We start from the raw sequence: 15,626 nt of genomic DNA, 5'->3' as shown, positions 1-15,626 counted from the left end.
ATGACGTAAACATATAAAGATGAAAGACTACTACATCCAGAATACCTTGCAATGTTTTGATGACGAACGTTACTGCGCTTTTCCCTTTATGTCTGGGATATGTAGTCTCCTTGGTGTCTAGGATTAGTGGTAGGAATTTGAACAAGATCAAGGAAGGGAACCACATTACCCACAATTCCTTGCGTTATATATATCGTTGACTTCAAACGCCGATGACAGCCCAGGATGGAGGCAGGTAAGAAATATAGAAACAAAATAACTCTCGATTAATATATAGAGTGACGATTGAACGTATTTGTAACACGTTTGTAAAGCTAAAGTTATACGCGTTTCAGAGTTGAATCGTCAAGGGGGTCCGTGCACTCTCTTTTCCAGGAAGGATTTCGTAGCTAACTGAGTTTCAAGTTTTCTTATTGTTCCTTCGCGGTGGCTTGAACGCATCATGTAAACTAAGGTCCCACACGGGTTCTGATACAGTACTTTTTACAGTGGACTTTGAATTCAGTTAACATGTTCTGTCTTTTTTACATTATTTGAGATCGCCATCTGTCCAGTTTCCGTGCCTAACTGAATTTAACATGAGTTAGTTTACTTGGCTAGCTATGTGAAAGATAAGTCGCTTATGTACCGACCTTACCAACAAGCCCGTGTGTTTTCATACACACACAACAGCAGCTATGATATATAAAAAATGTTCGTATTAAGATTTACTTTAGAAAACTTCTGTGATACCCTAACGTAAGCCTTCTTTTGTTGCAGTTTTGGCCACGTATGAAAACCAGATCAACGTGTTCTCTGAATTCCTAGACTTGCCCGACACGGATGAACCAGTGTGGATCTTAGGAGAATCTTACAATGTGAAAACGGGTAACGGAGATTCAGATTCTTGCAGAAGCATGTTATTCATAACGTGTAATTCTGTAGTATATAAAGTCTAGGTATCAAGTGATATCAGACATTTCACTTGCCATATGGAAACATGTAATCTGAAAATGTGGGCAGAACTAATCATACCTGTCATTCCAGTACAGTGAAGTTCTGGTGAGTATGCCTTTGTTCCTGCTATTTTCTGCTTGATCTGATGGACTTGCTTCATTGTTCTGTTTCTCTTCAGAAAAATCCAACCTTCTTTCAGATGTGCGCTCAAGGCTGTGGTTCACATACAGGAAAAAGTTCTCTCCTATAGGTCAGTGAAGTGTGTTAATCACTGAGTTAGCAATGTCTGATTTGTGATCCGTTCACATTGTTGTGGAGTGTGTTGTGGAGCCAGTACTCAGTTATTCCTGATTCCTATTCCTATATTATGGCTGTTTTTGTGTGCTGTTAGAAGCATCTGAGGGGGGTTCTGAAACCATTTTTCTGGCCTGTAGGAGGGACGGGCCCTTCGTCGGACACCGGCTGGGGATGCATGCTGCGCTGTGGGCAGATGATATTAGCACAAGCCCTGGTCTTCCAGCACCTGGGACGAGGTGGGTCGACACGCGCACGACTGACTGCACAGGTGGATCTGAGGGGAGCTCTCCTCCAATCAGGACCGCTCAGAGCCCCTTGCAGATGCTACCATGCCAACAAGCCCAGTGGTTATTTTCCACTGGTCGAAAAACGATGTCGTATTAGTTAGACTAGCAATGCTCAGTCCGTGTTTTGGTAGCTGTAAAAGGAAACCGTTCAGCGGTTAGCAGGGCAGTGTGGTAGATGAATGGATGATGGTGTGTCACCCTGCAGTTGTTATGTGTAATGTGAAGCTGTTCCATGAAACACTTTAGAATGGCGGTGGGAGGTAGAGGGACCTCGGCCAACAGAGTACCAGCGTATCCTGCACTGTTTTCTGGACAGAAAAGACAGCTGTTATTCAATTCACCAGATGGGTAACCGATACTTTTGTCTTTTGTGCGTCTGTGCGCATCGTTAGGTGCGCGTCTTAATGCGTCTTTTGTTTGTGTGGGTGTGTATATGCACGTTTGTATGTACATGTGCAGGTGTGTAAGTAGAATCCTTACTCACTCGTATGTGTGGTCAAGGTTAAACAAAAGCAGCTCTTTAAATGGGCCTTTTTCGCCTACTTCATAGTAGTGTGTGTGGTGCTGTTTAATAAGTGCTTTCTCTGGAGTGAAGAAGAGGCTAGTTCAGCATCCGTGTGTGTGTGTGTGTGTGTGTGTGTGTGTGTGTGTGTGTGTGTGTGTGTGTGTGTGTGTGTGTGTGTGTGTGTGAGCAGCTCAGATGGGGGTCGGGGAAGGGAAGTCCGTTGGAGAATGGTACGGTCCAAACACGGTGGCACAAGTACTCAAGTAAGAGTCGAAAGATTCCATACTTCCTGTCATGAAAGAATTTGTTGAGGTTCACTTGGAATCTCTTTTGGAGACTCACTAGTATTAGTTATAATAAATTGCTAAAACTAAGAAATCTAATATAAATTCTAGGTTAAAATAATTAAGGTTCTGTGACCTTTTTCCAGGAAGCTTGCACTGTTTGATGACTGGAATTCCTTAGCTGTATATGTTTCAATGGACAACACAGTAGTGATTGAAGACATCAGTAAGTCTTGTTGTTGTTGTCATTGTTGTTGTGGTAAAAACTATAAAATGTATGTGTAGTCAGTGTTTTTTGTTTAGCCTCTGCCCATCTTGCTTGCTCTCTCAGGGAAGCAGTGTCGGCAGGGAGCGCGGCCCAGGGCGGGCACTTGCGGCTGGGGCGAGGCTAGGCCCTCTGATGGGTCCCAGTCAGGGCGGAGCCAGGCGGAGGAGGCGGGGCATGGGGCGTGCCCCTTCTCTCAGTCACACGCCTGCACCCAGCGGGCTCTGGGATGGAGGCCCCTGCTCTTACTGATACCACTCCGCATGGGCATCAACACCATCAACCCTGTGTACATCCAGGCCCTTAAAGTAACGAAACACTCAAACATGCCCTAATTTTATATATCGGATCATGGTATACCATTAAGGATTATATAATCCATGTTAGGATTAGGGAGATTATTTGTACAATGCTGGATTTTGTGATCAAAGCACCACAGGTTCTTGATATTTTGGCCCAGTTATAATTGTTGACTCTCGTTAGAAACCCAGCATGCTTTGTGTAGATTTCATCACAGGAAATGTACAGTATATCCTCTAACACAGATTATTTATTTGTTCCAGGAGTGTTTTAAGATGCCTCAGTCTTGTGGAGTACTAGGCGGAAAGCCTAATCTGGCATATTACTTCATTGGATTTATAGGTATGGGCCCTGACAGGATGTCATATCTGTAACACTTTGGATACATCAGAGCCTGCTTGACAGTCCCTTTCTCAAGTGATCCACACTATATTATCCATTATATATTGTCTGAATTTAGATTTTGCATCATTAAGCATGGTGTGCACTATACAACCTAAACACACTTTTGTTAATATATATTATGTTATAATCTTACGCAAATGTGGGCGTGTCCCCTCATGCACCTCCAGACGACGAGCTGATCTACCTGGATCCCCACACCACCCAGGTGGCTGTGGACTCGGAGACGGGCAGCCCCGTGGATGACCAGAGCTACCACTGCCAGAGGAGCCCACACCGCATGAAGATCACCAGCCTGGAGCCGTCGGTGGCGCTGGTGAGGCCTCCACGCCTGACGGCAGCACCCGGGCGATCGCTCGTGGCCCCGTGGCCGATCTGTAGCTTTTTACAATGAGCCGGCAGTAGACAAAGGGAGGCAACCATATTTAAGAAGAAGCGCTAGCTCTGAACTGGATGTTATGACATTTGATTGGTAGGGGTGTTGACTCCTGACTAGGTCACTATGGGAATGAGTGCTGATGTGTAAGAATTTAGCTTCAGCTCACACCTACAGCATATTCTTCTCATCTGGAATAAAATCATATTAAATAAGATTGAATAAATAAAATGCTTAACATTTTGCATAACGTTTCTCTTCTTTTTTTTTTTTGAGCATCCTAACAGTTTGAACATTACCAACGGGGCTCTTGTGTTTTACTGCCAACAGGGTTTCTTCTGTCGGAGCGAAGACGACTTCGACAGCTGGTGCGGTCTGGTTCAGCAGGTGGGCGCAATCCCAGCATCCAACAGTCGTGCTGCCGCCGACCGGGCGGCCAATCGGTGCTCGCGCTCTGGTACGTCTCGTTAACCGGCTACGCTTCCCGCCCATTAGGAGCTGGTGAAGAAGCGTAACCTGCGTCTGTTCGAGCTGGTGGAGAAGCACCCCCCCCACTGGCCACCGTTCGTGCCCCCGACGAAGCCGGAGGTGCACACCACGGGCGCAGGTGACCTGGAGCCCAGCTCAACATCTTGGGCTTCATCCTGGATGTTTACGAGTTTGAGAGTGAAAGAATGAGGCGGTATCAGAGCTTTTTATGTGACTGTAGTGGTATCACATAAAAGATGTTTCTCAACTGACCATACACATCACCAGCAGCCAGTGCAGATAATATCAGATAGGCAAATATTGACCTGCTATGAACTGGCATTCTATTAGTTGGGTTAACTGACGGAGCGTTAGTCTCCTGTACGAAGTCGTAAAACGTAGCTGTTAAATTAAAATCAAAAGTTGATTACGTTCTCAATAATTGAGATTTCCTTGATAGTTATTAACAAGTCTGAGCAGATAATCACATATTATATTGTCGACTGCATGGCAGGGGTCTTTTTTGCCCTTATCCACCTCTGTCTGCTTTGTTTCCTCTTTCAGAGTTCATTGAGTCCACGGACAAGCTGTTCGAGTCGGAGGAGGAGTTTGAAATCCTGAATGTCTGAGCTCCGCCCCTTCACAGCTTGATGCAATCAATAAAAGATCAGGAGGGGGTGGAGCTTTGGCTTTCCACTGGTCCAGGCTGCACAAGTGCCTCAGATCAACACCAAGCACAACACAGTTACCAACATGCAAAAAACAACAAAAAAACCCCCCCAGCAACCAGTAATCATAAAGCAGGACTGGAATAGCAAGGAACGATGTCCTGGTCCGCAAAACCAGATGGACGCTCTGCATGAATGAGCTTCTCGCGTTGGAATATGGGGCATAAAAAAAAAAAAAAACCAAAAGCCAAGGATCACTGTAGCTACTCTTGTGTGATTTTAGCCTCGTTCACATGCACTTCTGAGGCACTTTTTAAATATCTGATATAACTCGGGAGTTCAGACCTTTGCATAAACGTTACTGTATCGTTTCTCATCGTCTCCTACTGCTGACCTGGAGAAGCGTCATGGGAACGATTGTTCTGTAGAAGACGTGGTCTCAACACACAAACTACTACCTGAATACAGAAGACAGCTGATTTACAGAGAGCTTTTATTCAGTGTTATGTGAGGAATATTACGAAACCCTTATCTGTGGAAAGTGCCTCTCTCTGACATATTTATGTCGTATGGTTGAGTAGGATAATTTTTTTCAACCCCTGTAACCAGATAGGTTTAAATGACACCCCTGCCCCCTTTGCACATCTATGTAAATATGCCTAAAAATAAAAATTATTTAAACACCTCTCTACTTTTTTAGTGTTGATTTTATGATCTTTTAAAAGAAAAAAGGAGTGGCTCTATGCCTTGAAGGCCAAAAACTTTGACTTATTTTGCATACTTAGCATATAATATTTCATCTTGAGCATAAGGTTTGTGACAGATGGACTTAAAATGCGAAGTTTCATGAAAAACCAGTGCTGCCAATGAAAAAGATTTAAGGTTTAAGAATGAAGCATTGGCATTTGTTTTACATTAAGTGAAGGCGTTTAAGTAGTTTGCAGTTAATCTGTACAAAAGACACGATCAAAGCCAAGATTTTTTCTCTCTCCCTTTCTTTGTTTTCAGACCTTTCTTTGACAGAGAGGGGGCGGGGGCTCTTTGTTTGTTGCAGTGGGAGGCTGTTGCATAATTGGATTCGAAACATGATCGTGGCTTTGTCCACCAGATGGCAGCACTTGACAACTTGCTACAGAAAAAATGGGATATTTTGTGTTGGACGTGTTTAGTCGGGAATCTAGTCTTAACACATCTTAGAGCAATGTTGCATCATGCTGGATCACAAACATCTGATAAGCAAACACGCAAACATGAGTCACAGTCAAGAATACCTTGGCACTTTTTTTATTGCAATAGCTCTATGACAAGCAAAAACCATTTGATAAATATACACCAAAAATAAAATATAAAAATGTGGAACTGACAAAAAATACATAAATAAAATAAAGTAAAATCCTCAGACACCCTCGTTCTTAAATCAAGGACAGTGGGTGCCGTGTGGCATGGTCAACGAGAGAAAGGGATATCAAAAATTACAATATTTACAAAGGAAGACGGTGTTTCGAATGATCCGATTCAGTCAGCACTATCAGCATGGTTCAGCCCAATCACAAACTTTTAAGCAGCAGATGTGAGTATTGACTGGGATTCTCAGGAGCAACGAACTGCAAGCCGTCAACACGCACACTGCCTAAATCAGATTCCTCTGCTTCATCGCCCCTCTTCCTTTCAGTAACCGAAATAAAAAAGGCAAATAAACTCGGCACAGTTCCAAACAATACAAGCATCCCGAACTCTAAGCTCCACAAGAGAGCCCAAGATACAAAAACACAAGCTTGATTAATTTCAGGTTGTCACTGTGGTTATTTGGGGGGTCCCAAGAAACGGCATACTACTGCTTTTCCCGCTTTTCACATATTACATACATTAAAGCAACGCAATATCATGACACGATAGTATGACACAAAAGCTAGTGGAATAATGTGAACAGCCGCTAGGGAGCCGCCGTAGAAACGGATGGAGAAGTCACTGACATACAGTTTTGCCCCAACATCATCTGGACTACGACTGTAAAGCTAACACTTCTTACTACACAGCTTTCAACCACAACCTCTACCCAACATCTCTTCATATAAAGCTTTCAGGTACAGGCAAGAAAGGGACGGTTAAAACTCTTCATAAAAAATAGTAATAGTAATAATAATAAATAAAATAAAAAAGAGATGTGAAAAACACATGATCTTAGTAACGTCGTATTTACACAATTTTTTCCCTCTCTGCGAGATATATATTAATATAATTGCAATCACCAGCAATGCTCTGTACAATCTGTCCCACATACAGTGAACATCACCGCATTTGATTCAATAAATAAACATGTTAAATAACTTAATAAATAACCAACATACAAAACAGAGTGTTGTGTAGAACAGTAGCTTACAGCATGTACCATGCAAAGAATAGACAGCATGAATGTTTGTTGTACAGTACCGGTGTGGTGTAAAGTACCGGTGTGGTGTACAGCTATATGTGGCATGGTGCACGAGTTTTAGAATCAACGTGGAATATGCGAGAACGTAACCTCATAGTTCAGCAAACATCACTTTTTGTCCAGTCATAGACTAAATGACTCTAGTCTGCGTTGCACGTCCAACGGACCCAAAACGAAACAACGAAAAAGGAAATAAAAAGCAATAACACAGCTGCAGATTAAGTGAACATGAAGCGTTCTGGACTTCTCTGCTGCACGTGACTGTGGAATGAGATGTTTTGTGTCTCTTTTGCGTTCTCGACTTGGGAACACCGGCACCACGAGCCCAGGTGCCACAAAGGAATGACGACCCTGCCACAAAATGCTTTAATGGCCTCCTGGACCAGAGAACAGACTTAGTGTTACGAGTGGCACAGTACTTGGGTAGTTTGTTTTCCCTTGGCTACAGAGGGTTTTTATTAGCACAGCCAGTGCTGGCAGACAACCCTGTTGACCTCTGACCCTCCCTTTCCTCTGCCAGCGCTGACAGGTATCAATGGATGTTTCTGTTTTTTTTGCTACAAGCTCCCACATTGTAACCAAGTGTACCACTTTGTGACTTGTTACAGCAATTTTAAGCCGATTTCTCACCCCTAGGGCGTCTTCAACGAAGACAAACTAACTGCGCCATACCAGATATATTGTCAGTCATACGGACACGAGGTAGCAGCCACGTGAAGTAGAAACACTGTTATCTAGTGTCCACAAAGTGCTAGCTGCTTCTTAAGAAAGGTCTGCTTCTGAGTGTTGGGGTTAAGTGAGATTTTCCATATCGTACACGTCACTCATCTCAGCGGAAGTTCAACTCGCGGACACTGGGAGCAGACACGAGGCTGGGGCTGCTTACTCCCCTGAGAAACTGGACACACCGAGGGCCACACGCCCGAGCAGTCGGTCAGTCCAACGCTTAACCCACCACCACGACCATTTCACCGTTTGCGATTCTAGATTCAAGCTCGTTTACTGCCCCAGCTGACGCACGTGAGCTTCTAAGGCAGACAAAATAAATAAAATAAATAAATAAATAAATAACGAATTACAGGCGTGTTTTTACCCCCGTCAAATACTGACATGAGAGTCTTGAATGACTTCCTCAGTGACCTTGTGCGGCATTGTGGGTATGAGAGTTTGCCTTTAGCAGCAGCGTCAGGGTGCGCAACGCAGGGCTGGAGAAGCCTGACCCTCCGCGGTAACCCCCCCACCCCCTGCTGTCCGTAGTTTGAAGATGTACAGTAAAAATGACCTTAAGTGTAGTGTTTACAGAGGTGGTCCGTGTGGTCAGCTTAAACCTCTTTACAATGTGCAGGATCTGCAAGCAACTAAATGCTCCCTGAAAAAAACGCACCCTTCATACAAATAGAAATCAATATGAATAAACAAGGGATATAGCTTATATGTGAGTGTGTGTGGGGGGGGGGACTACCAAGTAGTTGGCACATTTTACAAATGTAATTTGATATACAAGCTCCTCCTATTTACAAAACTCTTGCAGATTTTGTGAGGAAGAAACCGATGGGTTGTAAATAAGGACTAGAGTGATGAACAGAACCACAAAGGGAGACGCACAAATGCTGTATGTCTGGTTGGAGCTCACAGTTCTGACTTAGAATTAAACCCAGTGCAGCCACTCACATAAACAATAACAAAACAAATGAGTTTTGTTTTTTTTAACATAGAAAAAAAAAAGAAGAAAACAAAACGAACCATGGAACCGGTTTGAGGCAGTTATGTAGGAGATACAGAGCAAAAGAGGTTGTGCAGTTTCGCAGTCTTTGTAGACGGAGGTCTGAGGAGGAGGAGGAGGAGGATGAGGAGGCAGCTGCTTCCTCTTCTGCATTCCAGAGTTCACTGGAGTCCCCGTGTCCTGATTCCCACCCTGCATTCGATCGGCTCACTCTGAGAGCGAGGGAGACAGGAGAAGACAGGGTCAATACGTCCACAGGGCTGGCAAAGAGCATCCGAGGCAAAACATGCGTTTTGCGGCTCGTGAGGAGAATTTGCTTTTAAACCGCCCGCAGGCTTCAATGGAGACTCGAGGGTTCTAATGCGTAAGGGGAAAGGAAACCTGACTAAAAAAATTTGCCAAAAAAGTTCTCTCACTCACAATTTCATGTAATTAAAATACTGAAAGTTCTCACTTTACACTTGTCCACTTTACACTTGACCCAGTCCCTTATATCTACACCTCTACATGCTGTGTGCTATTCAGTCTTTACTGGTACATCACTGGTAACTACACAGAAAGGCAGCTGCTCGTATGTCAGTATATGTGCACAGTTGCCTCACATATCCAAACTATGTGATACTTTTATAAAGCTGTGTGAAAAGTGAATATATTAAATAGATGATGATGATGATGGTGATGATGATGGTGATGATGATGATGGTGAAAGAATGGCAGGGCACAGGAACACACTAGACATCTTTCATGAGTCAATACTTTTACTTCATCTTTCGTTTTTTTTTTCTTTTTGTTTTAATAAAGCAGTAAAGATGCAAACAACGTTTTGAACCCCCACTTAACGGAGCGAGACAGCAGCAACAAGGCGATTCAGAAACTCGATAAGGCTCTCAATCCCTCGGATTACAGCTGGTCTCCAACAAGCACATGTGCACAACATCACCCCCCCTCCCCAAATATCACCATGTTAATGTGACACTGTTGATGGCAAGGCACGTTATAGACGGATGCCTTTATTCCCGGAGCCGTTGGCCTCTGCCCGGACGAGAGGATGAAGGCCTGGTGTGTTGGACCAGTACCGTATGCCATGGTCCCCTTTCAAGGCTTTGACGCTTGTAACTACTAACACTGCGGCCTGAAATAAAGACCTGCTGCCCGTTGGCGTGGTGCGGTCTGCGTGTGGAAGTTCATGCTAATGTCCTCCCCACCCTCCAGACCTCCGTACACATCACCCCAGTCATTAAGTGCTGGTTTATAAACGCTTCAACTATTTTGCAGTGTGTATATGTGGCATGGAGCATTCTTAACAAGGCGGATGGAAATGCACACCTCAGTGTTGCATGGTGTGACATCAGATATCACAATCCTAGAAAGAGCATTTGTATGCATCATGGGATGCGTGTGTATGTTATGGAATTCAAATACACACACACACACATATATATATATATGCACACACACCCAGAAAACAAGATGAGTAGTGAAAATGAGCTAATTTGCTCTTAATGTGCAGGGATGAGGACCACAGGCCTGCTCATTAAATGTAATGGAAGTGTAATGCAAACGAATAGCTGCAAAGGAAGAAGACCTGGGGGATGTTCGTACACACACAGATGAGTATATGAGTGTGAGTGTGTGTGTGTAAAAGACACTTGATATAAAGCATAACCACAAAACCACATGCACAATTCAGCCTTATTGTTCATCTAAGGACCTCTGGACAGGAAAACAACAATACTATATGCCAACTGCATGTGTTTGTCTTTAATGTGGACTCACAAATCCATATGTCTGCTGGACAGATTTGTGTAAAGTGTCAAAAAATATAAATATATGTTTATATATCCAACATGTGCAAAGTTATGGTGTCAAACAAAAACTAGAAGTCATTGTAGTTTGTCAACAAGCAAAAAAACTTGACTTAGCATAACAGGACTGTGTCCCTTTAGACAAACAGGACTGTGTCCTTCGTTTTGGTGTTTCACTGCATGACAGTAAGAGTTATTCATCGCAGAAAGCCCCCGTCTCCTTTGAACTCTGCTTAAGATACTGTAATCACAGTCATTTCGCATCAACAAAAAGCATTTCAAAAGACACATGTAGGTGTACCACGCAGTTACAGCTGAAATGAGTAGACAAAGACATTAGACAGTAAAAGTGCTCTAGAATACAGTATGTATTGCACGAACGTTGATTAATCACTTCACAACTACTCATTTACATGAGCTGCCATGTGAAAAAGTCAATTAATGAGGAAACTACGAAAGCAACAAGTTTGTGAGGTTAGTCGTCACTAAACTTGTAGCATAACGGGAGGCAGAAATACAACCAACCTTTTGAGGCAGTGGTGTGTCCTCCTGACATGGAGAAATCGATGCCGGCATAGGCCTCACTCTCTTGGTGGGTCCCGTGAGCTGGGTGCGGAGGGGGGGCGTTGCGGGTGATCCTGGGGACGTCCCTCAGGTCCAGAGCGATGTAGTTGAGGTAGCTGGATGGAGTGTTCCGGTGGGTGTCTCCAGTGGCACAGTTAGCAGGGAGGACAACGGGGTCAGGAGGTCCTTGATCTTCTCCGTGTGACCACACGCTGTCGAAAGAGGCGGAGTTCTGCCACCTGCCGGCGTCCGCGAGGTTGGCGGGGGCTCTGACCCCGCAGCCGTCGGCAGTGGCGCCGGGCGAAGACCCGAAGGTCTCCGAACTGTGTCTCCTGCGGCCCTGCGGGTCCGCCCGAACCACCCTGGGCTCCGTCGGAGGACTGGGCGGCCTCTCCGAGACGCAGAGGTGCCGCATCGTCGTCAAGGGGCTTTCGGATCCTCCGCACCCGCCGCGGACCTTCTCGGGGTCGAACTCGGTCCGAGCCTGGCCGTACGCGCACGCCAAGGGCCGCGCGTAATTCGGAGGGTTCCACGGAGCCACGAGGGAGTGGCGCGGCGGGCGGTCCTTCAGGAGGCCGTCCACGTTCAGGCCCAAGTAGGCGTGTTCTGGTGATGAGCAGCACAGCTGGTAACAGGGCTGGGTGTTCGCCGCGGGGGGCGTGTCCTCAGCCGACGGCGAGGACGCAGCCAGAGGATGGCGCTCACCGAAGTCCACGTGGATGTACTCCCCCGGGCTGGGCGGGCTGGGCGGGTCGGCCGGGGACATGGCGATGTATTCCCTCTGCTCGCATTTCTCGCGAGACGGCGCTTTGTAGGAACGCGGCAGCGAGAAGTAAGAGCCGCGCGACTTGCGGCCTTCGGGCGAGGCCTGGGCGTGGAGTTCGGCGGCGGCCGTCCGGGACATGTCCATGTAGTCGTCGTACTCCGGCTGGCCGCTCGCTGCCGGCGAGGGGCTGTCGGCGGGCAGCATCACCATGTACCCGTGCGTGTCCACCTGTTGCGAAGAACAAGGATGAACGTCCAGGGTGGCTGGGTGATTTGCTCTGGGTTGCATAGGGGTGTAGTCTGCATGAAGAGCGGGGAGCACACAGTACATCATGGGCATGTAGCCTTCATCCTTAGGCAGTTTCTTTTGACCGTCAGAGTTGAGCGAGGGAGGCCTGGTTGGGTGATGTAACTCTGAGTAAGACTTATAGCCTGCTTTAAGGAGACAAGAGCAGAGCGGGTAGCGTTTCGACTCCACGGGGCTCGATTCATCTAATGAAGATGAGGTCTGCGTCGCTTTCTGCTGCATAACGCCTAAACCGTTGCCTGGCTTTGGCTTGGAGGAATGTGTGAGCTTGAGGAACGTCCTTTCCATGTAACTGCTCTCCTCCTCAAAAGTCCTGGGTGCACCCTGTGAGTCTTTGTGCCAGTCCATGGCCATGTAGTCCACTAGTCTGTACTCCTCCCTGACGGGCGGGGTGTCGCCGTGCGACTCGGGGGTGCTGCTGCTCGCTCGGAAATACCTAAAGTCGCACGGGCTGGGGCAGAACTCGTCGGAGGAGTTGAAGCCTCCGTCGCTGGGCGAGCCGCAGATGGAGGAGCTGGAGGGGCGCGTGTGCGTGTCGGAGGCCGAGCCGTGGCCGCTGCTGCTGGAGACGCTGATGGGGCTGGTGGCGGACAGGAAGTGCGAGACGGGGAGGGAGGCGGAGCGTGTGTGGTGGGCGGAGCCATGGGCGCAGCAGCCGCCGCTCTCCTCGCGGCCCACGTTCAGGCAGGGGGTGTTCAGGTGCACCAGGCTGCCCGTGCCCGAGCTGAGGGGGCGGTCCGAGGTGCCCTCCCCCTCGCTGGAGGTGCGGTAGCGCTGGCCCCGCCCTCCCTTACCCTTCCCCGCGGGAGGGGTGCCCGTGGCCGAGTCGGTCCTGGAGGGTCGCTGCAGGCCCGTCTGGCTGGGCGGCAGGTTGCCGAAGGGCCGGCGTGTCGTGATGAAGGGCACGGGGTTGGTCCCCGACGACTGGCTTTTGCTCCGCGGCCTAAAGTCTGGAAACGCCTTCAGCGCCTTCATGGTGTCCAGAATTGTCTCGTGCATGTTCTGTGCCACCACGGAGTCCTCCACTTGCACCCAGATCTCACCCGGCCCGATGGAAGAAGAGCGTCCCACCTCGATGAAGAAGAAGCTCTCCGAATGGCCACAGCGGCGAATATTCATTAATGGCAGGTTCACAGCGGGGGTCTCCGAATTCAGCTTCACCAGGTGAATTGTCTTGGCGGAAAGGCACAGACGGTACACCCCCATTAAATTCTTGGTCTGCCCCAAACCTTTGGGTTTTACATTCACCTGCCACACCTCCTTGAAAATGGTTCCCGGTGAAATCGTCCCATAACCGTCGTCTAATTCATCGGTATCCAGCTGCCCCTTTTTGCCCTCGGTCATTAGTTCAGTGAGGGCCAAGTACCAGTCCTCCTGCTCCTGTTCGCTGTCTGCCACCATAGCAAAGTACTCATCTTTAGTATAAAGAGCAATGAGGTATTTGTTCTTAGCATCAGCCCTCTTGTTGACTGTGAAACACTGTGACAGGTAAATCACCCTTTTAGGTGGGCACACCACGCCGGCAGCCGACGCAGCAGCTTTGAGTGCATTTCGGAATTTCTTCTCACTGTCGTAGTACTCCAAACGACTAGGCCCGAGGTTGCTGGGGCCCCTCAAGACGAAAAACCTCTTGTGGCCGTGTTTCTGCTTTCGGAGATAGCCGCACCTCCACACGTCCCTGTCGGCGCCGCCCGAGCAGACGGCGGCGGCGGCGAGGGCGGCGGCGGTGGTGTCGGCGCTGAGGACGCGGCAGAAGGCGGAGTCGTGCACCTTGTACTGGAGCGCGGGGAGGTTCCTCCTCGCCGCCGCGTCCTGGCCGCTCTCCTCCGGGAGAAGGTGATGCACTCTGAAATGATACGGAGCCTGATGCCTCCTCGGCGGGGGAGCCTGGTGAGCGGAGGCCGTTAGGTGCACGGGCAGGCGGCAGCTGTTATTGATCGGGAAGGAGGAGGAGGAGGAGGAGGAAGGAGACTCTCCGGCGGAGGCATCGCCGTTGGTCGCGGACGCCGCGGTTTTGGTGACGGCGCGACGCGGCTGCGCCTCCAGCGTCAACATAACGGCGTTATTGTGGAAACCCGTCAAATCTTCCATGGGGACGACGCGATTAAAGGTCACTTCACCTCGCTTACACCGATGCACGGCCCATTTTCTTCTTTTTTTGGTTGCAGGATTATAGCTTCAGATAAGATTCACACGTCCATGTTAATCCTCACCGTCGTTGGATGTAACGTCCCGTGTCTTCGTGGCGGAATGCAGGACGAAGCGTCGCGTCTCAGCGGACGCGCCGTGATCGTTGGTTGCCATAATCAGTCTTTTATTTCTCCCCCTTCACTCATGGTGGCTACACATCACTACAACCCAGCGAAAACATCACGTGACCGCGACGTCAGCGCACAGTTCAGGGTGAACGGGGGGGGAAACGCCGCGGCTCGTGACTGGCCAGACGGCGGAGAGCGTTATGACTGACGGCGCTCTGATCCAATCGGATTCGTCGATCCACCAGCCGCCTCCGTGCTATTGGACAATCCGGGAGCGTCTAGCCCTGTGTACAGACAGAGGTGGAGCTTGGAAAAATATCTTTGTAATGAGAATAAGGACGAGGCACCAAAAGGAGACAGAAAAGGCGAAGGATGAGCGGCCGACCGAATCGCTGCTTCACTTAATCATGTAAAATTAAAGTGTATGACGGTCTAATGGGCCGTTATGTTATTTTTATTTAAACGTTGCCATTATACTCGCAGACACGCTCCATCGTCTCCCGCTCTGTTTGTGTCCATTTATTTATTTATCTAAATTTATTTATTTATTTGGGTTCTTCCTGTGTGCATCTTTAATTCATCTTGTGTGCATCTGACCTTTTGTATCGAACTGTGTTGAGTTGTGGAAAGTGGTAGAATATCGGCTGTATTAGTCACAAACAAATAATAAACGAATGAACAAACAAACAAAATACTCCAGCGTGACAAAAAAATCTTTTTAATTAGATAATTGCAATGAATTCTTTTTGTCGCATCAGAGGTCGAAATTCAACATTTAAACTGATTACAATTGACAGGATTCACACACCACTTTGGTCACAAAGGGATGTCCAGATCGGCTCAGAGGCTTTATTTATATATTTATTTATTTGACATACTTTTTTCCCTTGCTCTAGAACAGTCAGCAATTAGATGATGTGTTAGTGAGGAAGAAAAAACTAAATGTAAGACCTTACTCTGAAAGCCTTACATTTTCACAAGTATT

The 15,626-nt window shown here is 47.4% G+C and overlaps 2 protein-coding genes across 2 annotated transcripts; one reads left to right on the top strand and one right to left on the bottom strand.

The window, feature by feature from the left end:
• Positions 1–92: 92 nt before the first annotated feature.
• On the top strand, positions 93–5,070 carry atg4a (autophagy related 4A, cysteine peptidase). Its single transcript, XM_076979485.1, has 13 exons — positions 93–235; positions 760–867; positions 1,115–1,186; positions 1,371–1,469; positions 1,767–1,868; positions 2,216–2,288; positions 2,456–2,535; positions 2,641–2,882; positions 3,138–3,216; positions 3,447–3,592; positions 3,983–4,039; positions 4,148–4,259; positions 4,685–5,070. The coding sequence occupies exons 1-13, from the start codon at positions 226–228 to the stop codon at positions 4,747–4,749; spliced, it is 1,245 nt and encodes a 414-aa protein (XP_076835600.1). The 5' UTR covers positions 93–225; the 3' UTR covers positions 4,750–5,070.
• Positions 5,071–6,056: 986 nt separating this feature from the next.
• irs4a (insulin receptor substrate 4a) lies at positions 6,057–14,774 on the bottom strand. The gene is made up of 2 exons (XM_076980851.1): positions 11,273–14,774; positions 6,057–9,154 (listed from the first exon to the last, which is right to left on the bottom strand). The coding sequence occupies exons 1-2, from the start codon at positions 14,472–14,474 to the stop codon at positions 9,150–9,152; spliced, it is 3,207 nt and encodes a 1,068-aa protein (XP_076836966.1). The 5' UTR covers positions 14,475–14,774; the 3' UTR covers positions 6,057–9,149.
• Between the last annotated feature and the right edge of the window lie 852 nt (positions 14,775–15,626).

This window comes from Brachyhypopomus gauderio, chromosome 18 (genome assembly GCF_052324685.1).
Source record: "Brachyhypopomus gauderio isolate BG-103 chromosome 18, BGAUD_0.2, whole genome shotgun sequence".
Taxonomy (NCBI): Eukaryota; Metazoa; Chordata; class Actinopteri; order Gymnotiformes; family Hypopomidae; genus Brachyhypopomus; species Brachyhypopomus gauderio.
This window is presented reverse-complemented; position numbering and strand designations above follow the sequence as displayed.

Bases quoted from the DNA above. Each gene is read 5' to 3' on its own strand.
- atg4a (XM_076979485.1), top strand. The intron at 1,187-1,370 runs GTCAGTGAAGTG...TCTGGCCTGTAG, and splicing joins GAAAAAGTTCTCTCCTATAG to GAGGGACGGGCCCTTCGTCG. The intron at 3,217-3,446 runs GTATGGGCCCTG...ATGCACCTCCAG, and splicing joins TTACTTCATTGGATTTATAG to ACGACGAGCTGATCTACCTG.
- irs4a (XM_076980851.1), bottom strand. From the start codon at position 14,474: ATGGAAGATTTGACGGGTTTCCACAATAACGCCGTTATGTTGACGCTG.